Below are 19,871 nucleotides of genomic sequence, written 5' to 3'. Positions count from 1 at the left end.
CGCCATCCGCGCGGCGCAGGAAGCGCTGGACGTCCCGCTCCTCGCGCCTCATGGCCGGGCTGCGCCGAGTCCCGCGGTCGCCACGGCAACCGGCACCACAACGCCCCACCCGGCCACCGTCCGACCCCGCGGCCAATAGCGGCCCAGAAGGGGTGGGGCTCTGAGCGGACGGGGCAGGAAGGGCGGAAGGCGCGGAGGTCACGGGATCAGCCAATGGGAGCGCAGGGCGAGGCTGCGGCCAGCCAATCCGGAGCGGCGCGGGGCGCTTCGGGGCAAGAGGAGTAGAGCGTGGACGCACGTGTGTGGGCGCGCGCACGTGTCTGTGTGGACATCTATATATCTAATATATACAGAGCTATATCGAGATTAGATATCTAGAGCTACATACAGTGGGGCCAACTCAGCAAAAATTTGAATGTTCAGTAATTCAGCAGCTCTGCATACAGTAGATCTAGATCTATTCTATATAGAGATACACATATTCATAGACAGAGTAGTGGTGTTTCATTTAAATGACCCAGTGGGTCCTGCCGGTCTTCCAGGGCATCTCTGTTGGATACTAAAAGAGACCACCTGCTATTTGCTACAACACAGATTGCCCCAATATTTTAGTCTAACCTTCTCCTCTCCCCATGGCCTTCAGCAAGGTGCGACAGGCAGGCAGGTGCCTATTGGTGCAACGCACGCTCTGCTCATGAACCGAGCAGGCATTCAGGGACCCTCCTGGGGCAGAAAGCGCTGCAGAAAAATTTCCAGTGTATTATTATTTCCGAAGCAGAAAGGTTTGTATGGGACTGGAAGTGCACTGATTGCAGGCAAACACCGGATTAGCTGTTCTAGCGTGAAAACGGCATCCAACCGCCTCCTAGAGATCTCGGCCCAGACAAACGTCTGTCTCCGCCAGACGAGCAGCAAAACCACGCGAGCCCCACGCTTCAGTGGGCTTGGAGGCGATGGCTTCATTTGCTTGCATGGAGCAGTAATTGATGCCTAGCACAGGGCAATGATGAGTTTCATCCTGATTTACTACTTTTGTCACAAAGAAAAATAAAGGGTGGGGGGAAATCACTTCCAAAAACTTCTGCTTTGACAGAGAGAGCTCATTATGGTCAAGTGAATTTGGCTGCAGTATGTGAGCAGCAGAGGCGGGGGTGGACTCTGTGCAGAATTTGCACGCCTGGCTTCCCAAACGCTTCCTGTGGGCCTGTATTCTTATCCACACGCTGCAGAGTGATAAATGGGGCCGACTCAGCAAAAATTTAGATTTTCAGTAATTCAACAGCTCCGCATAATACCACCTTCCCTTGTACCCTGGGATTTCTCTCCCCTCCTGCCACGCACTCCATCCATCTAGTGCCCACTACGCTGCGCGCAGCCCAAACAGCTTTCCTTCTGGGCCCCCAGAGCGGTCCCACAGTCCAGGCGGGTGGGACGGTGGGTCATGACATGGTCTGCCGTCCCCAGGAGAGCCGGGATGGTGCAACGGCTGTCTGTGCTGTGGACTGGTTCTCTCTCTCTGCTAACTGGCACCAGTAGGAGGGCCTCCAGCCCAGTTGGCCCAGCCCATCTGGGTGACCATCACCCCTGCTATGAGGTAGCTACGGCCGTCTGCCCTCGGCAGGTGCTTAGAAGACTTCAGCCCCACGCAGAAGGGGAGTCTCCTGGATTGCTTTCGTCCTGGTTTTGTCATGCAACCCCACTGCAGCGAATACAGAGGCCAGATCAAACCTGCATCTGCTCTGCTGTCCCCAGTTGCACCACGTTCCAGTCGCTCACGTCCTGCACCCGCCGGGTCTGCCCCTGCACCTGTCACCATCTCCGACTCCCTGCAGTGCCGATCTTCATCCGACACTGGCGGCATCCCGCCAGGACTCAGAGGAAAGGTCCAGCCTCCTGAGATCAGCATCCTCTCTGCAAGCAGGGTGAGAAGCCTCCTCGGCTGTACAGAAACAGAACATGGCAATGTCCCCTGATGTACCCGGGAATGTGCCCAGACATCAACCACTGCCTGCAGAAACAGCCCTGCCTGAGCTCCCAGGCACTAACTATTCTTCATCCCTTGAATGTGAAAACATGCCATGCTCCCTGCACGCTGCATGCCAGCATCACGCGTGTGGAGGAGAATCAGCCCTCCGGAGAGCTTCATTTGCCGTCAGCAGCAAAATATATGCTGAAATCAGAGCACTGGGCATGGGGTTGGTACCACATGTATTATGGAAAGGAACTGGCCAGCACCAGACCTAGTTTTTCTTTTCTTTTTTTGCAAAAAATATTTATTTCTGTATATATAAATATCTATCTATTGATATCTATCGATATCGATCGATATTGATATCGATCGATATCAATAGATGGATAGGGATAGGGATAAAACTCCATCTCCAACACTCTACCAAGTGGCCCTTGTGGTTCACTTGGCAGCTCAAAGCACACTAAAAACCTGCTCCATAGTTCACACCACATATCCGTGCACCCATCTCCATACCCGTACCCTTACCTGCTGCCCTCCTCAAAAGACCTGCTCCTGAAAAAGTCTATGCAAGACCCCTCTCCACCAGACGAGGTCTGCCATTTCTGTCCTGTCATCCTCTTCTGTCTTCCTCTAGTACCACCAGTCCATTTCACCCAGTCCCATTTTAATGGGGTCTGAGTGCCAGCACCAGACCTGGTGAGAACAAAGCTTTTGTTACGCGTGATCCCAAGGCTCCTGGCCAGAGGGGAGCTGATGTGACCGCCCATCCTGGAAAGACAGGCGACAGCATCCAGCTACAGATGCTTCTCACGGTGCCCCAAAGCTTCCCAAGAACAAAACACCAGCCCTGGAGCTCAGGTTTGGGATGCACAACGCTGCTGCAAAGCCTGTTCTCAGAGCAAACCCCACAAGCACCAAGCCCCCGTTACCGTACGACTAATCTCAGCCCAGCAGCGGGGAAAGCAGCAGTCGTTTGCAGGAGAAACCCCGTGGTGGCTTTGCTTGGTCTCAGCAGAAGACAGGGGTCCTGCAGGAGGGCCCCCGCTGCCTGCCTCTTCCAAGGACGCGTCTCGGGGAAGGCAGAGCTCTTTCTGCTTGCTGTTGCAGAGCAGACTGTAGCCAAGCCCCCAGACTCACAAGACTGCTCCTTTCCCTTGCAAGACTTCCCCCGAGTGCTGGATAGTGTGGTCCACGCTGGGTTTCCCCTGCTTTTTAGCTCCCCTCACATACGACACCACCCCAGTCTTCCTAAAAGCCTCCAGCCTGGATTCCTCAACCACCTGGTTCAATGCTTAACCCCCTGGCTGGAAGAAATCTTTCCCCAGCATCTACTCCAGGTCTCCCTTGCTGCACGTGAAAGGGCAAGGAGCCATCTCCTTTAGCTGGGCAAGAGGAAGGGTGCATGATTTCAGGGTCTGGACCTTACAACTGACACCAACAAAGGGTGGCAAGAGAAACTGAGGCACAGCGATGGAGGAGCATTGGCCAAGATCTGACCACAGGGCAACAACAGAGCTGGGAATACAGCCCCCGGCCCCCCAAGCCCCAGGTTGATGTCCGTCACTGGGGCACACCGCCCACCAGTCTGGAAAGGGGGTCTCCTGGGGGAGACGCAGGAGGAGCCGGCTCTGTTGCAGGGACAGCTGAGCCCTTGGCCTGGGCCAAACATCAGCATTAACACCGCCCTCCACCAGACCTGAGCCCATCAGCTCTGATCACCCGCTTCCCCGTTAAGCACGAAGCCAAGTCGCATCCTTCCTTCCCGGGATGCTGCAGCTGTGGAGATGGGCTAAGGCTGCTCTCTGCCGACCCGAGAGCGCCACTGCGGCTAGCACACCACTTGCTCACCCTCTTTAAGACCTGTGCCACACGCTCCTTTCTCCCCAAATACACAGGCAAGTATAAATAGTCTCTAAGTAGAAAATCCAGCCTTTATCTGCCACGTTCTTGGGACATGGACTGCATTGTAGACCCAATCCACAGTGCCTTCTGCTTTCTGCTTATTCTCCTGCTTATTGCATTGCACATCCAAATATCATATCCCAAATACCTCTCAAACCTGCAGGCCCTGACTGGTCTCTTTGCTCATCTTTGCTTGAAGATTCATAACCACAAAAGGTCTGTGGGTGTGCATCTAGTGCGGGGGACGGGGACACCGTGCCTTGGAGAATGGAGCAGGCTGGGGCAGCAGGAGCAGAAGAGAAGCACCTGGGTAGAGAGCTTGCACCAGCGCAGCCGGCCGTATGGGGTAGTCCAGTTGCATCCTGGGCTCTCACACCTCCGAGTCGATCTGGAACAACACCTGGACAATGGAGGCCACGACGGACCCCCCTCCTCGTGCAGCGTCTGGCCTTAAACGTCCGCAGCAAGGCACTTCGTCTGCCCTAAGAGGGCACAGGGCTTGGGCGGGGAGCAGGGCTGCCCTGTGCTCCGGGAGGGACGAGCAGGGCAACAGGATCTGTTCCCGCAGTGAAAGTGAAGCACGGCCTCCCCGTGCGGACACAAGCGGGCTCCAGGTTCTGCTGATGAGATGCACTTAGAAGCAGACACACGCCAGGGCTGAAGCCCGGGTCTACTATACTGGGAGCACGAGGCTGGGCACTGGGGAGCAGGAGCAGGGCTGCACCCCGAAAATCACCCCCAGGAGCACTGGGGAACCGAGTCTCTTGCAGGTGCCCTTTGTGGACAGCAGCCCTCGTATAAGGGGGTGGGTGGGCGAGAGGGGCACCAGCCCAAGCCTTGTTTAGAGGGGGCACCAGAAAGGCCCTTGCAGCATCAGAACAAGCCCCTCCAAGGCGCCACGATTCCCAATTATGCCTCTGAGCTGCAAAGAGCAGCAGCCGGGCTCCGGGAGCAGCTTGAGCCCGAGGAGGGGGCAGCAGACAGGGGGGTGGGCACGGAGGCCGGGGCTGTGCAAAGCTGGCACTGTCGGGGCCCTGCCCCACCACACCGCATGCGCTGCCCTAATGCCAGCCCGACCTGCCAGGGGCAGCGACAGGGTTTTGATCTCCAAGAAGAGCCCAGAGCTGGGGCTTAGCGTCCACACCTGGCGCTAGCATGGCCAGAGTCCGGCCAGGATGCGTTGCAAGGGGGCATGAGCAGCAGAGGCTGAGCCGGGGAGAGGCGAGGTGGAAAACTGGCCTCCAGCACCTGCCTCGGGCACATCAATCTGCTCCGTGCTCTGGCTGGCAAAGGAGAGGGCATGGTCACGGGCAACCCTCAGCTTGCACCAGGCCCCACCGGAGGCAAAGCCAAACCCCTGTGGGGCAGCCGCCCTGCCCTGGGCCGTGAGGCTGCTCCCACGGCTGCTTTGCCGGGCGTCACTGGGGAGGACGGGAGTCGCTGCGTTGGCACGGGGCCTTCTCAGCCCCCTTCACCCAAGCATCCCAAAGCGCTCCATGTCCTCACTGACCAGCCAAGCAAAGCCCCACGCTTGCCCCCCAGGGTACGAGGGTGATATAGGAAACACTTTGTTAGTGCCCGAAATGCAACCAGAGCTGGGGTGGAGCAGAGTCGCCGTGTCCCAGCACCCGGCCGCGCAACCTAGTGGCTTAGGGCAGGAAAAGGAGGTTGGGATGATGCAGTTGGGGCTGGTCCTGCTCTGAGCAGGGGTTGGACTAGATGTGACCTCCCCAGGTCTGTGATTCCAGCATCCAGCAGAACACGCAGGGAATGCAATTAGCCCCTGGGGTTAAATCCATGAGAGCTAATTACCCCGGTTTTAAACCATGCCACTTTCTTGGGGATCCTGCTGGATGGCTGTACCCGTTTCCTCTTCCTGTACCAGGACCCGTGGTGCTAAAGGACTGCAACTTTAAACCAAGCTCATCCAAGTGGAAAGTTACTGGGATTTAGACCCCTTCTGCCAGTATATGAGCAGACATGAAGGAGCTGCATCAAGGTGATACCCCCAAGAGGTAAATCTCCTCCCCCCGCACACTCCCCGTTTAACAGCGTATGCTGTCCACAGCCCATAGCTCCTGTTTTACCTCCTTTCCCTGCCTTCGCTGGGGACCTGGGTCTGTGCTGAGTACAAACACCCACAGGATGGCAGCCTCTACCAGCATAACACCAGCATCCAGCCACACCTCTCCAGCAGCCTCATGTCAGCTCACCGCTACCCGCGAACGTGGCCTCTGCACTGGAGCCAAGGGATCGTCACTGTAATGAAGTCATTGACACCCAGGGAGGAGATTCCCCAGTGTTGCTCCATCACTCCCGTGCTTTGAACCCAGATGCAAGAAGTTTCCTGGGTGAAGCCTGGGCGTCCAGATCCCGGGGCCGGTCCCTCTCCCAGCACAGCTCTCCTGGACGGTCAGCAGCTCCGGGGAGGCAAAGTACAACAGACCTGCCAGCTGCCAAGTGCTCCAGGCCCAGCCCCGGGGCACGGGCAGGCATCCAAGGATGACACCGTGCCCACTTTTTACCTCCAGGCTGCACCTCTCAGCCAAAACCCGCCTTGCATGAAGGGTCCAGGAACTGCCCGTGACATTTTAATGTGCTCCAGCCAGCCAAGCTGGTGCATGGGGAGGTGCAGACGCCGAAGGGAGAACCTGCCCCATTGCAACCAGCAGCTCTTTCCAAACCAGTCTCCACCACCGCTGAGCACGATGTGCCCTGCCATTGCCCGGGGGGGGGGGGGGGGGGGGTTAATGAGACACGTCAGCAGCAAAGGAGCCGTGAGTGGTCGCAGTGCCAGAGTGTTTTTACTCTGGGGGCTGCAATGAGCAGGCAGGAGAGGTTGGCAGCTTGGCCGGTGCCCTGCAAGTGGCATCCTTGCTGAGCTCCCCCTTGCTCACCCGGGCCTGACTCCCAGGACACTTGGTGTCCGTGTCGAGTGCAGGGCACTAACAAGCAGCCCTTTCACTCCTCACAGCTGCACGCCAAGTGGGGCTGGGGCGGCAGCTAATTAGCTGTGTGAGGAGCCAGTGTTTGGGGACCGGCTTGGCAAAAATAGCAGGATGTGGCCAGGGCAGGCAAGCAGCTCGGACCACCCTCCTTGCCTCACAGACCCATAGAAAATGAGGGTGGGAAGGGAGCTCAGGAGGTCACATCCAGTCCAACCCCCTGCTCCAAGCAGGCCCAGCCCCAACTACATCACCCCAGCCAAGGCTTTGTCTAGCCGGGTCTTAAACACCTCCAAGGATGGAGAGGCCACCACCTCTCTGGGGAGCCTGGTCCAGCGCTTCGCCACCCTCCTAGTGAGAAAGTTTTTCGTAATATCCAACATCAACCTCCTTTGTTGCACCTTGAGCCCATTGCTCCTTGTTCTTCTGAGAACAGTCCTGCTCCATCCTCTCTGGATCCAGCTGGAAGCCCGGCTGGGGACAAGACGGGGGCACTAGGAGCCGGCCTCGTGGTGCTCAGACACAACAGGCGCCAGCAAGACCTCTGCTCCATGGAGCCGAGAGCCCAGCTGACATGACGAAGGGGTTGGGGACCAGAGAAAAGCAACAATTAGAAATAGAGATGGTGAAAAGTGCAACAGGAAGAGCCCAGGGTGGAGTCCTGGGTTTGCAGATTCTGCAAGCAGCGCGTTGTGTTAGCATTTCATGTAAAATTACAGCTGGGAGGGAAGGAAAATGCAAAGCCTGCATCCATCATCCCTGCCTGCCTGGCTTGTGTTCCAGCCCGTCCTTTCCCCCGTCTCCATGAACGGCAGGTGCCCCGCGGCCAGGCCACGCGTGTCTGTAAGGCCCGGTGCAATGAAGACTAGTCTTGGCTGGGGAGTCTGCACCGCAGTGGGATATAAAATAAAAGTTCCTGATGCCAATGCCGCTCGCAAGTCCTGCCGGGCTTGGGCCTGCTGCTTTTCCACCTTGCTGTCCAGCCTGGCTCTCGACCTCCACGGCCGTGTCAGGAAATCACTGCCATCCGCTGTAACTCGTGACCTTTCTGAGCGATAGCTCTCTTCAATTCTTAATGAGCTTCGATTTCAATTTACCCGTTCAGCATGCTTGTTCTCCTGACGCCTTCTCTTTCACTCTAATTGCTTTTTTTATTATAATTACACCAAATTGAGAAATGTGGCCCCGGTTCTAGCAGGATCTGGTGATGACGATGATTATAATGATTGTTACTTAATGAAGATTAAACCTGCAATGTTTAGGAGCTTGGCATTGCTTGAGCCTCCTCGTCACCAAGGCTGTGCTTATGTGCTCTGGGGACTTGGGCACCGCAAGTTTGGGGCCTTTGGGCAGGGCTGGATTTTGCTTTGGGATTTTTATTTTATCAGCTAAGCTTGCAACGGAAGCAGCTTTGTTCGGTACCGGACCCTGGCCTGTGAGGGGCTGAAGATTGAATGGGAACAGCCAGGGGAAACATGCTTCATAGCACAATACTCACGTTGCAGGGTCCCCCGAGTGCTCAAACTAGGGTGGGATCACGCAATCGCTTCTGAGACATGATGCTTTGAAGGGAAGGCAGCTTTTCAGAACAGGGTGAAAGTCCTGAAGGGATCCAGCCATCCGCATGACTTACAAGGAGCCAAGATTTCCTTGCTAGCCGCAGCAAATGGCATGGAAACGCGGAGGCGCAAATCTATCCATTGATCTTCTCTAGTCCTGGGCGCACAAACCACTCCGCAGCACATCACACCCCGCCGTCAGCGGCAGGTGAGACGATCGTGTCAAAACTGGGAAACGACCTTCGCTTCTCAGAGCCGTGCAGCAAGGACGGTTCCCGACCTGATGGTATTAAGATGAACTGGTGCATACACTCCTCTCCCCTGAAAGATGTCACTGGCAAAGTATTATACCTGCTCTTCGCCTTTTGATTAAAGTCAATTCTTAGGCTCTCCTCCTGTATTTCCAGTGACCGTGCGCTGTCACGTTCCTGAATTGTTTCAGCTTTAAAGCTTAATTTTATGCAAATTTCCCCTTGCAGAAATGAAAATGACTCACGGTTGCATCAACCGGTGATTTATCAGCGGGGTCCTCCAGTCTCGTTAAAGAGCACCGTTCGTCTCCCAGGAGATTAGCCGTGGGGTGTTGCTCTTCTTCCCTCCCGCTGCAGCCGAGAGGGGGACGGAGACACCGCTTGTGCGCTCCAAATCCTGGGCCGTGGATTTTGGATGCAGAGCAGAGCGGGAGCACGAAGCAGGCAGAGTTGAAACACCTGGCCCAGAGCATGGACAGGGCACCGGGATGGACAGCCCCGCGTCCTAGACTGTATCCTTAGGCAAGGAACCGCACGGCCATGCCTCACCGCCTCCACTTCCTCCCCCGAGGACTGAACGGAGACCTGGACAGTCCTGTCGCACAAGGTGTTTGTATTTCCTGATCCAGAGTCTGAAATGCAGCCAAAACGCAGAGGGCCCGAAGGAAAGCGCCCCGTCTCCGCTGCAAACAGCAGACAGGCACCCACAACCGCAGAATCCAGTGAGCACCTGGACGTCAACCCACGGTCAGATCCCCCATCCTGTCTGATCTCACCCTAAACACCGCAGCATCCGAGGACCAGATTTTTAAAGTCAGTTATGCATTCAGATCCAACTGACTTCAATATGGACCGGGTGCCTACACTCCTTGGAAAATCTGGCTCCCAGTGTCTTGCAAAGTAATCCCTGTAAGTGTAGCCACTATCGGGAAATTTGGCACCTGAATCTAAGTGCATGAAGAATAAGAAGACAAGGTTCTTTGGGTGAATCTGATATCTTTTATTAGGCCAATTTAAATAGCTGGAAAACAATTATTAAGCAATAATTGTTTTCCAATTACTTAAGTTGGTCTAATAAAAGATATCAGATTCACCCGAGGAACCTTGTCTGCCGATGTCCTTAGACCAACATGGCTACAACCTGCACCCCTGGAGAATAAGAATAAACTCCGCAAGGAGTTTCCACCTCTCTCCACCGCAGCGTGAGAAGTGACTCGCCCTTCGGTCAACCCCGAAGCGCAAGGAGAATTGCAAGGGATCCACGTAGCCAACATGGCATTCACAGCAGGGCAGCTGTGGCATCAACATAAGGACTTAAAAAACTGCCATGGCAGGGAGGATTCAAGGCTGATGAACGACTGGAGAAAATACAAAAATCTAGCAAGGAGTTTTTCAGTCCTATTTGTCATTGAACACAGGGAGAGAAAACTCATCACTCTAACACGCTGACATGTGCTCTGCAGCAACAGTAAATTAGGGCAGGCGTCCCAGGCACCTCAATTAATCTCTGAGAGAAGAGGAACGGCGATGGGAGCTCCCCACAGTTCATTAAGACACTGCAGCAGGAAACAAGCCCAGCACCAGGGAAGTGCCCCATCCATCGCGAGGCACTGCCGGGTGACTCCTGGGACACGATTCAGGAAACGACTTCCTCACGCTGGTTGACACAAACACCAGAGACTGGCTTAAGGAGCGGGATTGTGGTTTATCCATCTTGGACAGAGCTCTGTTGCCCTTCTTCTGTCTAATGGGGCTTTTTGGTCTGTGTTTTGCTTTGTTGTTTTTCAACCCAATGGAAACTTTTGCTCAAAGAAAGGCAAGGGGAAGGAAAAATGCCTGAACTCGAGGCCTAAGATGTGATTCTGGACTGCTGTAGGCTGTTAGCTTTTTGAGAGCAGGAACAGGCGCCTGGGAAAGAAATCCAGGCTTCAGCACCGAAACAGCCAGTGAAGCAAGTGCAGGAGAAAAGGCCGTTCTCCCGGGAGGACGAGCAGAGTACGGCCAGACTCTTGGCTGTTGCATTCTTGTGTGCGAACAACTCGCATCCAGTTACTGATACAAATCAGATTTCTAATTTCTTCTCCTCGTGTCCCACGAGAGCAGGGCTAGGAACTGAATTAAATCTCGTTAACTTCATCTCGCACATTAATCAAAGCGCTTTTGACAAGCTAAATGAGGGCCTGGTTTCCATAGGAAGCATTGTGTCGGCAGCGGCTCCACGGCGCTGTTTGTCTGAGCCCATCCGGAGCGATGAGATGTAGGAGAATGGAGTTAACTTCACCCGCAGGAAAGCGGATGGGAGAGCTGTGCGTGATGGGGCTGCTTTCCCCGTCGTCCATCATATTCAGATCAGACTCTGACAGATCCAACTGCAGCGCTCGCTCCTGGGAGACGCTAACTTGCGACTCAGGACGCCACTCAAAGCCAGCGCACGTGGAGATGTGCACGTGGTCGGTGAGCTGGCTCGGGCCCGTTTCAGCTCACCTGAAACCCAGACATCCTGAATTCACTCTGGGAAATGTTGGGCAGAAACGAGCATTTTCACACCAGGTACCTCCGGGGCAGTTTCCGGCTGGAGAGAAAGAACAAGTGTTAAAAATATATCTTTTGTGGCGGGCTTTGTGCGGATGCCTAAGGGCCCCTGGTTTGGAAGAGAAGGCTGGGCAGAACAGCTGGTCCATCTCGTAGGAGTTGCTTCTCCCAGACGGTGGATCCATATAAAAAATTAATCCCCCCCCCCCGGAGGTGGATCCAAAAAAAAAATTAACCCCCCCCCCCCCAAAAAAAAGACTACATCCCTCCCTGCATCTCTCAGCTCCTGCGTCCTACCTACTTTTTGTGGAGTATCTCCACTGATGCCACCGGTTAAGTGATGTAACGTGGCCAACTGCAGCAAAGCGGCAGCAGACGGCACTTACTGAAGTCCATGGGGTCTCACCAGTGATGAACTGGGTTTGTGGCCCATTCTTCAACTAATGTTTAAACAAGACAATGCTGGTCAAGACAACTAGGCCAGAAACTGGCTACTAGAAGGTCCAACTTAGCTGGACCTGGGCTGTGGTTCAACTCAGCTGTTTCAGCCGCAGTGGCCAGACGCAGGGTGACTTGTTTTCAGCGTATACAGAAAGGTTGTGCCGTTTGGAGTCGTGTCCCAGTCCCGTCACAGCACTCTTGGTTGCCTCAAAGTCCCTGCAGTGTTTCCCCAGGCTCAGCACCACATCCTCTGTCAGTGCGAGCTGCACCCGACATCCAGCTGTGCCCCTTCCGCTGCCCTGGACATTCCAGCGCCGTCGCCTGGAGCCAGCGTTAGTGTTGCATCCTCCAACACCAACTTTTTTGGCAGGCGTCGCACAAAGATGCCCCGCACCCTCCTCCCGTGCCACTTGGATCCGCTTCCCCTGCCCAACCTGCTGCTCTGCTTTCTGCTCCCTCCCTCATCTGTCGTGTGCCGCACACAGAGGCTGCCCAGACCACCCCTGCTCTAACACATGCAGGGACTCTTACAAACACTGAGCTCCCAACTTTGCGGTCTGTGGTTTAAACACATGACTTTAAATCATAGCCTTGTGTTCCCAAAGCAAGGCCAGTGCAGGGTGGTGGGAATTCTCACTTCTGTGTCTAACGGGCTTTTAGTCGTGGAGATCTTTAGGCCCTGCAAACTTGCCCTTGCTCCAGCCCTGACAATTCTTTGTATAATCTGCAGTTGTCTGACCTTGAAATATTTTCCAAGTAACCATTCAGGCCTTTCACAGGCTTACAGTGTCTCGTCGGGAACCCTTGGCTTGCGAGCGATGCAACGCACCACAGAGTCGCTGATTAGAAGCAGGGATTTTTCTTTACCGCCTTTGAGTTTTTGGGCCAAAGCATTTGCATCTTTCAATCTGGCACGGGGCCCCTGGGAGAGGGCACATGTCCAGGGTCTGCAAGTCCCCCCAGGAAATCTGCTTTCCTTCATTTCCACTCGCACTCAGTGAAGAGGCCTGCTCTGCTGCTGCTTTCCAAGGGGATCCCACCTTAATGACAACTATCACCTTTTTAAAGCAGAGGGGAGTTTGCAGGGTTAGGAAATGCTACATGCTGGGACCATTTGGGGAACACGCTTGTACCCAACTCATGAATCGTGGCTGTTGAATGCCTCGGTTGATATGTGCTCAGCCCCATCTCCACAGCCAGCCCGGACACCCGGCTGAACTTCAGGGCACAGGGTTCAATCTGCTGCCCGGTCAGACCCTCCGCACAGCGTGCTTGGGACTCATCTGGGCGTGCGGGGGACATCCTCCAGCAACAATCCCATCACTTCCTTCTTCTGACCCTTCTGCAACACGCTTCTTGTCTCTACTGCCTATAATTAGAGCCAAGACAGGGGGAGAGACAAGTAGTGGGCTGACCAATTCCTAGAAGGGCTCTGCTCGGGGAACAGGTCTGGTCTGAACAACCAGCCAAGGGATGATGTGGCTTGGTCTGGTTGAGGATGACCCTGGCCTTAAATATCAGTGTAGACCTGCCCATCAGAACCCCAGTTCCTGGGAGCTCAGAGACAAAAGAAACTCAGGCTAAAGAGAGGAGCATGCTTTCCCAGCAAAGGGGCCACTTCACTTCTAGGAGCAGCCAAGAAAGAAGGTGAGGGGCACAGAGAGGGACTCCAGAGCTGGGAAGAGGTGCCACGTCCTGGAGCACGGATCCCAGACTCCTTTAAGGTCTCTGGCGTAAACCCACAGAAGGCCTGAAGGGTGAGCAAACTGAGACAGGGGCATGTAGACAGGCGCACCTTATTTTGTCCTGACCTGTGGAGTTTTGGCCAGCTGAAATAAAGAGTGGCTGGTTTTTGGTACCCATACGAAGTCTGTGTGCCTGCATATGCCATGTCCCTGGAGAGGCGCATTATGAACCTGAGTGTGCTATGCAGCCTGCTTCCCTTTTTAAATGGGCTTTAGGACCAAAGGGCCTCCCAGCAATGCCATCTCAGCACATCAGAGCAGGGTTCGGATTTGTACAGGCACCAACTGGTCCTGTGGCAGAGGGAAAGCGTGCGGCATGCACATCCACAGGACACCTAGTATCACTCTTGCTCCCGCTCCATCTGGAAGGTATGTGCAGTTGTCAGACCCACTAGCAGCTTTCCCACCTAAGATCCTGATTCAAGGAGACTTAAGGACACATTTAACTTCATGCACCAAAGACTCTGCATTAACTTCAAGGGGGTTAACTCAGTGGAAGGAACTGCACGTGCAAGCGTTTCTAGGAGCAGGGGGTTTTTCACACCATGAAAAGACTGGACTTCAAGCACGGGCTTTTTTTTTTTTTTTTTTTTTGTAATTTTTATTTGAACACAAGTATTCTGACAGAATGCAAAGTCAAAATTCTCAGTTAGTATCAGTATTTACACTGGTGAGAATGGAAACAAAGGTGGTATCCATGTTCCACTTGGTAAAAAGGTTTTTGTTTTTCTTATAACAAGATAGAAGGCCCCCAAAAGTAGGGAATGGTGGGTAGGGATGTCAATGGAGGGTCTGAGAACCACTATCAAAACAGCCTAGTGCGAAAACCCGGGGTCTGAAGGCTCCATACAAAAGTGTGAAAATAAAACTCCACTCTAAAAGCTGAACAGTTTGATGCACTATTGTCTCATTACCTTACGTATGGTGCAACGTGAAATGCAATCACTCCTCTACTAGAAGCTGATCAGTCTGAGTGGCTATATAGATATATATGTACGGGCTGGATACATATATAAATATACACAGCATAGACGGCGTCAAGTTGGTCCCTCTTCAAAGGATGAAATAAAAAACAATGAAGCCTAAGCTATTTTCGTTCAGAAAAGCAGAACATTTCTAAATTAAAATGACTTATTCTCTAGTAAAGGAGAAGCATAAACATGTGTTCACCAGTCAGTCCCTATGTACTGGTCACTGAGCAACGTCAGGAAGATTATAGACAGAGGCAGGATGGTCTCTGTTACTCATCTTCAGGTAACCACAGGGTGTGCCAGTGCCCAGAAACGACGGGCACCCCTTGAATCTCGCCTCTCGGCCCGCACAAGGCAGCAGGGCTCTTTCGATTCAGGTTCCCGGTTTGAGACAAATGTCAATTTAGGTGACAGCATTAAACTCCGAATCCTTGTCAAACAGACGCGGACCCATTTCAAGAGGATTCGAATCGTGCAGCATTTGCCTCGTAAGAGCTGCTCAGCGATCCAGGGGTAATAACTTATGAGGTATAGAACAGAGTTGGCAAAGCAAGTCAAAGCCGTCAACAACGTCACACAAGGGATGAACCGATGCTCTCGGTAACTGGTACGAACTGAGGTACGCACTATCCTCCAACCCACGGCCAGGCGGGCTCCTCCTCGCTACAAGCTAAGGTGGCCGTTCACACCACAATTTGAGACATTGATTTGATTTGATTTTTTTTTAAGTTTCCTTCGGTCTCCCACGCCCAGCTTGCCCCTCAATCATGCCCACGCTGCTCTGATGGGTATAAACGAGGGGCGTGCTTGCCGTGGGGGCACTAGTCAAAGACCCATCCACTCCAGGTGGCATGTTAAGGACGGGTGGTGCATGTGTGTGTATGTGCCTATATATATACAGTTAGCCTCCATTTCCATCCCCAGGAGCTGAGGAAAAAAATGCAAAAAACCCCACATTTAGCAAATGACAAGACCATTATTGTTCACAGTTTGAAATGATAATCTAACGATGCCACTGTTAAAGACTGCATAATTATAAGAGTACACTGAAGAGCGTGGTTCAATGTAGCTGAGCCAGACTGCAGTCTCCTCACCCAAAGTCGTCTTTCCTTTCGTTCACTGCCTTAGCGCAAAGGAATGTTTGCCGTAGTCAGGTTTGCTTGTTCGTTTTTATTCTCGTTTAAAGGCTTCTGCTCCTCATAAGAGTTATTCTCTTTATTTATTTGTTTTCCTGAATAAATTTTTTTCCTTTCATCTGAACTATCCGCTACACCTTCCACATCCAAACTATGTTGAAGTTTTTTTTTTTTTTTAATTTTATTTTCATTATTTCAATACTATGACAAAAAACACGTTTCACACTAAAATAGTCACGCACCCACAGTGCACAAGCTTGTAGATCTAAAGTAGAATGGGAAAAGAAAAGGAAAAACCAACCGGGGAAGAAAAAAAAAATAAAGTCAAATCAAAGCCCCAAACAAAAAACCGAAACGAAACAAACAAACGATAAAAAAGAATCAAAGAGGAGCGTTTCTATACAAAGGGCTGGTCTCCCTCCGCGCACCCCCACTTTCCTCCAGCCTGGTGCCCGGCCCCGCACCCTCCACCGCGCCCGGCAATCTGTGCAGAGCGGTCCTCAACAGCAGTCGTCACTCGTGCTGCTTTGGGATGGACTGTGCCCCTCCGCACAACCCGTGTACCTCTTTCCGCCTCCTTCAGGAGACGGGCTCCAAAGGCCACCGAAGTCCACGGGAGCTTTCCCGTCGGTTATAGCGCTATCACCCCTCAAATGACGACATTCATTTCCTGAAGTGCATAAACTCTTTCCTTTTAGATCTAGCTTTCTAGGCTAAAAGAAAGTAAGAATTATTTATCGTTTTTCAAAGGGGGGGGGGGGAGGGTTGGGGATTGAGATGTTCAAACAGCATGCACTGAAACCAGACCAGCCCTGACTGTACAACCTCCCTTGTGCTTGTCAAAGCTTTGGGAGGGTACCGAGGAAGGAACAGGGGAGAATGTCTTAGAAAAGCAGAGATTATATTTCTCTTATGCAGTCAGGCCCCAGCCTAGCAAAGGCCTTAAGCTCACGACTGGCTTTAAGCACCTCTGTTCTTAACGACTCCTATGCTTAAAGATAAGCATGAGCAAAGGCAATGCTAGGTAAGTGCCTTAATTTGGTGGGAAGTGGGACATCCACAGAAAGTAAAATCAAATGGCATTACTGTTCTTCTTACTCCAGTAAGAAATAATAATAATAATAATAATTATTAAAAAATGATAAAGGGGAAACAACTACTGTAAACATCCATATTTAAAACTGTCTCCCTTTGCAAAGCAAGCATGCTACTAACCTAGTATCTATAGTGTATTTACTTTAAAAAAAAAAGGCAGCTATTTTACACGTACATTTAAACACAACAAAAGTTAAAAAAAAAATATCTGTTAATTGTAAACACTGGAAAGAACAAAAGTTGGCAAAAAAAAAGAAAAAAGAAAATTAAAATGAAAGAAATGTAGAAGTCTGAATACTGCAAATTGAAATATATCCCCGAAGCTGCAATTTTGGCATTCTTCCTAACGTAACAACAACAACCCAAATAAACGCTTAAGTTGGAGAACAGGATTCAGTCACAAAGGGCAAGAGACACTTTGCATACTGAACAAATACAAAGTGAACAGAAATTATAACTTACTCATGAGGATTTACATATTTCAAACTCGACTGAAAAGTATAAAAATAAATTGTGGACTTTGTTCATTCAGTACCGGCTGCACGTGACAGAACAGCCGTCTCATCTGTTAGACGAACAGAAAGGACGGGGAATTTCTCCCCTCCTGAATCTACTTGGTTTTGAGCTTCCTAACCAGTTTGCAATTGGTATCTGTAACTTTGTTTGCTCGACTATGTGCAGGGCCAGCTGAGCCCCGATTTGGTTGTGGGTTTAAACCTTTAACCTTTTTTTCTTTTTTAAAACATAATTCTTTTTTTTCTCCTTAAAAGCAAGTGCACAACAAATAGAACTTTTCTACAAACCTACAAAAAAAAATAAAATAAAATAAAAAAGAGATTCCCCCATTTATGCATTTTCTGTTTTGTTTGTCTGTTTTTTTTTCTTAAAAAAAGGCAAAAGACACTAGAGGAATGAGATGTGTATTGTGGTTTGTGTTTAAATGCTCAGGTGAAGTTGTTCTGTCATTTGTTACTTTCCTCTCGCCGATCATGCTTTGCTCTCGTTCTCATTTGTTTGTGTGGCTTCGTTGGGGACCGTCTTGACTTCTGCTGGAGGTGTCTTTGTTTCTGTTGCTTGCACTTCGGATTTTTCTTCTACAGGGGTTTTCCTGTGGGGGAAACACCGACATGACAGTGGTTAGAGACAAGTCCTCAGCTGGCTCCGCTGCTTTTCCAACGGGATGTGCTAGCATTAAGGAAGGACCCGCTCCTCGATCGCTTGACGGTCAGCGCTTCCATACCAAGTGCTGCCCTGCCCTCGAGCAGCTGGACTGGTGTTGGGGGAACTTCCTAAAAACCCTGTTCCACCCTGGATAAAGTATTTGTTTGACTTTGTTCCTGCCCCTTTTTCACTCTGCTTCCACGCATGTCCTATGGGACAAAGCTGCTGGCAGCAGCGTTCATAGGAAAAGCTCATTTGAAGCAGATGCCAGAGGGTATTTATTCATGGAGAGCAAAATCGAGACCAGGAGCATGCAGCTGGGAAATTAATTCGACACCACTCAATCAAGGAATGGCAATGACACCATGTGACCAAAGCATCCAATCAAAGCACACCGGGTTGGGGGGGGGTTAGGAGGAGAGGGTCCCTCTTCTTGCAAAAAGTATTTTAAATCCCAGAATTAAGTGGTAGGTTGGAAAAAAAAAAAAGGGAGGGCTTTGTTCTAATTTAGGAGAGGGTCCCTCTTCTTGCAAAAAGTATTTTAAATCCCAGAATTAAGTGGTAGGTTGGAAAAAAAAAAGGGAGGGCTTTGGTCTAATTTATTCTCCCAACTCCAATTGGGCTGATGCCCTCCAAGCCAAGGCTGGGCTGAAACCCGCTGAGCTGTCACGGTGCAGCCCAGTCGGATGGGGAGGGAAAAAATGGGTCCAGAAACCACTTTTCTTCCCTCCACCCTGTGGCCAGCCCAGGTTAGAGAAGCACTGGACTACCCCAAGTTAGAGCAGAAAGCATGGTCCCCTAGGACTCTTCTGATGCAACGTGCTGCCTTCCAGCTCCACCAAAGGCCTGTCCCGAAACCTCCCCAGCACCCGTCCAGAAGCTGAAAAGACACGTCTCTTCCCTCAGCAGGGACCTGAGACAAGACCCATGGCTTGGCCCGCAGTCTGAGACATGCGCTTAAGTAACGGGGGATATTTGTGTTTCGAAGTGCCAGCTACGCTAGCTTTCTGCAGAGCCTCAGCTCCTTCCTTCACACTTCTCATGCTGAAACCTGCAACTGGGGATGCGTTTTCCTGCCACGACCCTCAAATTCAGCAAAACTAAATGCACGGTCTTCTACCCTCCCCGGGCCAGGGACATGCATACATGAGAGGGGAGACACGGCACATGTTTCCGCCGGTGTGAAGCTGCTGAGGCTTTTTAAAGTTGAATCAAGCAGGCCTAGAAGTCAACACCCCTAGCCAGAGATGGAAGCAATCTGCCTGGCTCATGCATTTCCAGCACATTGGTTGCCTCCCTGCAAGGATTTAGTGAGCAAGGATGCCTGAGTTTATGGGACCGGCCTGGCAGCTGTGACGGGAATGGGGACGGTTGCAACATGAAACAGGCCCCCATGTTCCTCACCCCCTGCCCCGAGTCCAAGAGACAGGCTGTGAAATCACCCAGGAGGCAGCCCAGCCCAGCTTAAAAGATGCTCATGCCCACAATGAACCTTCCCAAGATGCTTTGGTCCCAGACTCTGGGGCACTCACGGGCTGGGCAGTGGGAGCAGACTGGGCATCTCCCTGCTCAGAGGCTCATTCTGCACGGTGCTGGCACAGCCGCTTCTAGTAGCTGGCTGGCAAAGCATCATCTGGGCTGGTCCCAATTGCACAATTCTGGGAGCTGCTCTTGCTTTGGCTTGGGTTGGGAAGGAAGAGACAGGCCGTGGGCTCCGCTACGCAGCTGCAGGAGCCTCAGGACTGGACTGAACACTGCCCACCCCGATGGCACACCAGTGACATGACCCTGGAGGAGCAGCGCCATTGTCTTGCTTGTGCTGAGGGGGAATGGGTGGCCAAACGGTCCCAGGTGATGCCTGGTTTAGTCACATGTCGCCTGGAACCTGCCTCTACAACACATCTGAGCTGTAAAACTCCTTCGGGTCACTACAGTCCTGGCCCAACTGCCCTGAGGAGGGAGGATGGCACCCGAGTGGGAAGCCAGAAGGGTGTGCCGGAGCCAGGCAGGCGGCCGCACATGCTACGTCACGCAACAGGAGAAGGGCCAGGCTTTCCAGCCAGCCCTCCACACTCCTCTGCTCTCAAGGGTCTGCCATGACTCCTGTCCAGCCCTCTGGCTCGATGGACCAGGACCCCGGCTCTACGCTAAACAGGGATGG

At 52.3% G+C, this 19,871-nt stretch overlaps 2 protein-coding genes across 4 annotated transcripts in view; both read right to left on the bottom strand.

Annotated features, from left to right (window-relative positions):
* TTC12 (tetratricopeptide repeat domain 12) overlaps positions 1-6,054 on the bottom strand; it is a 34,477-nt gene extending 28,423 nt beyond the window's left edge. For all 3 annotated transcript variants that reach the window (XM_025207675.1, XM_025207676.1, XM_025207677.1), the window contains exon 1: positions 5,962-6,054. In XM_025207675.1, coding sequence (XP_025063460.1) covers positions 5,962-6,039 — 78 coding nt within the window. In that variant the 5' untranslated portion in view covers positions 6,040-6,054. The remainder of the gene's footprint in view (positions 1-5,961) is intronic.
* Positions 6,055-15,588: 9,534 nt separating this feature from the next.
* Positions 15,589-19,871, bottom strand: part of NCAM1 (neural cell adhesion molecule 1) — a 216,892-nt gene continuing 212,609 nt past the window's right edge. Inside the window, 2 exon segments of the mRNA XM_025207638.1 lie at positions 15,589-17,610; positions 17,612-17,657. Coding sequence (XP_025063423.1) covers positions 17,512-17,610; positions 17,612-17,657 — 145 coding nt within the window. The 3' untranslated portion in view covers positions 15,589-17,511.

The sequence above is a fragment of the Alligator sinensis genome, unplaced genomic scaffold (assembly GCF_000455745.1).
Source record: "Alligator sinensis unplaced genomic scaffold, ASM45574v1 scaffold1241_1, whole genome shotgun sequence".
In the NCBI taxonomy this organism is placed as follows: Eukaryota; Metazoa; Chordata; order Crocodylia; family Alligatoridae; genus Alligator; species Alligator sinensis.
This window is presented reverse-complemented; position numbering and strand designations above follow the sequence as displayed.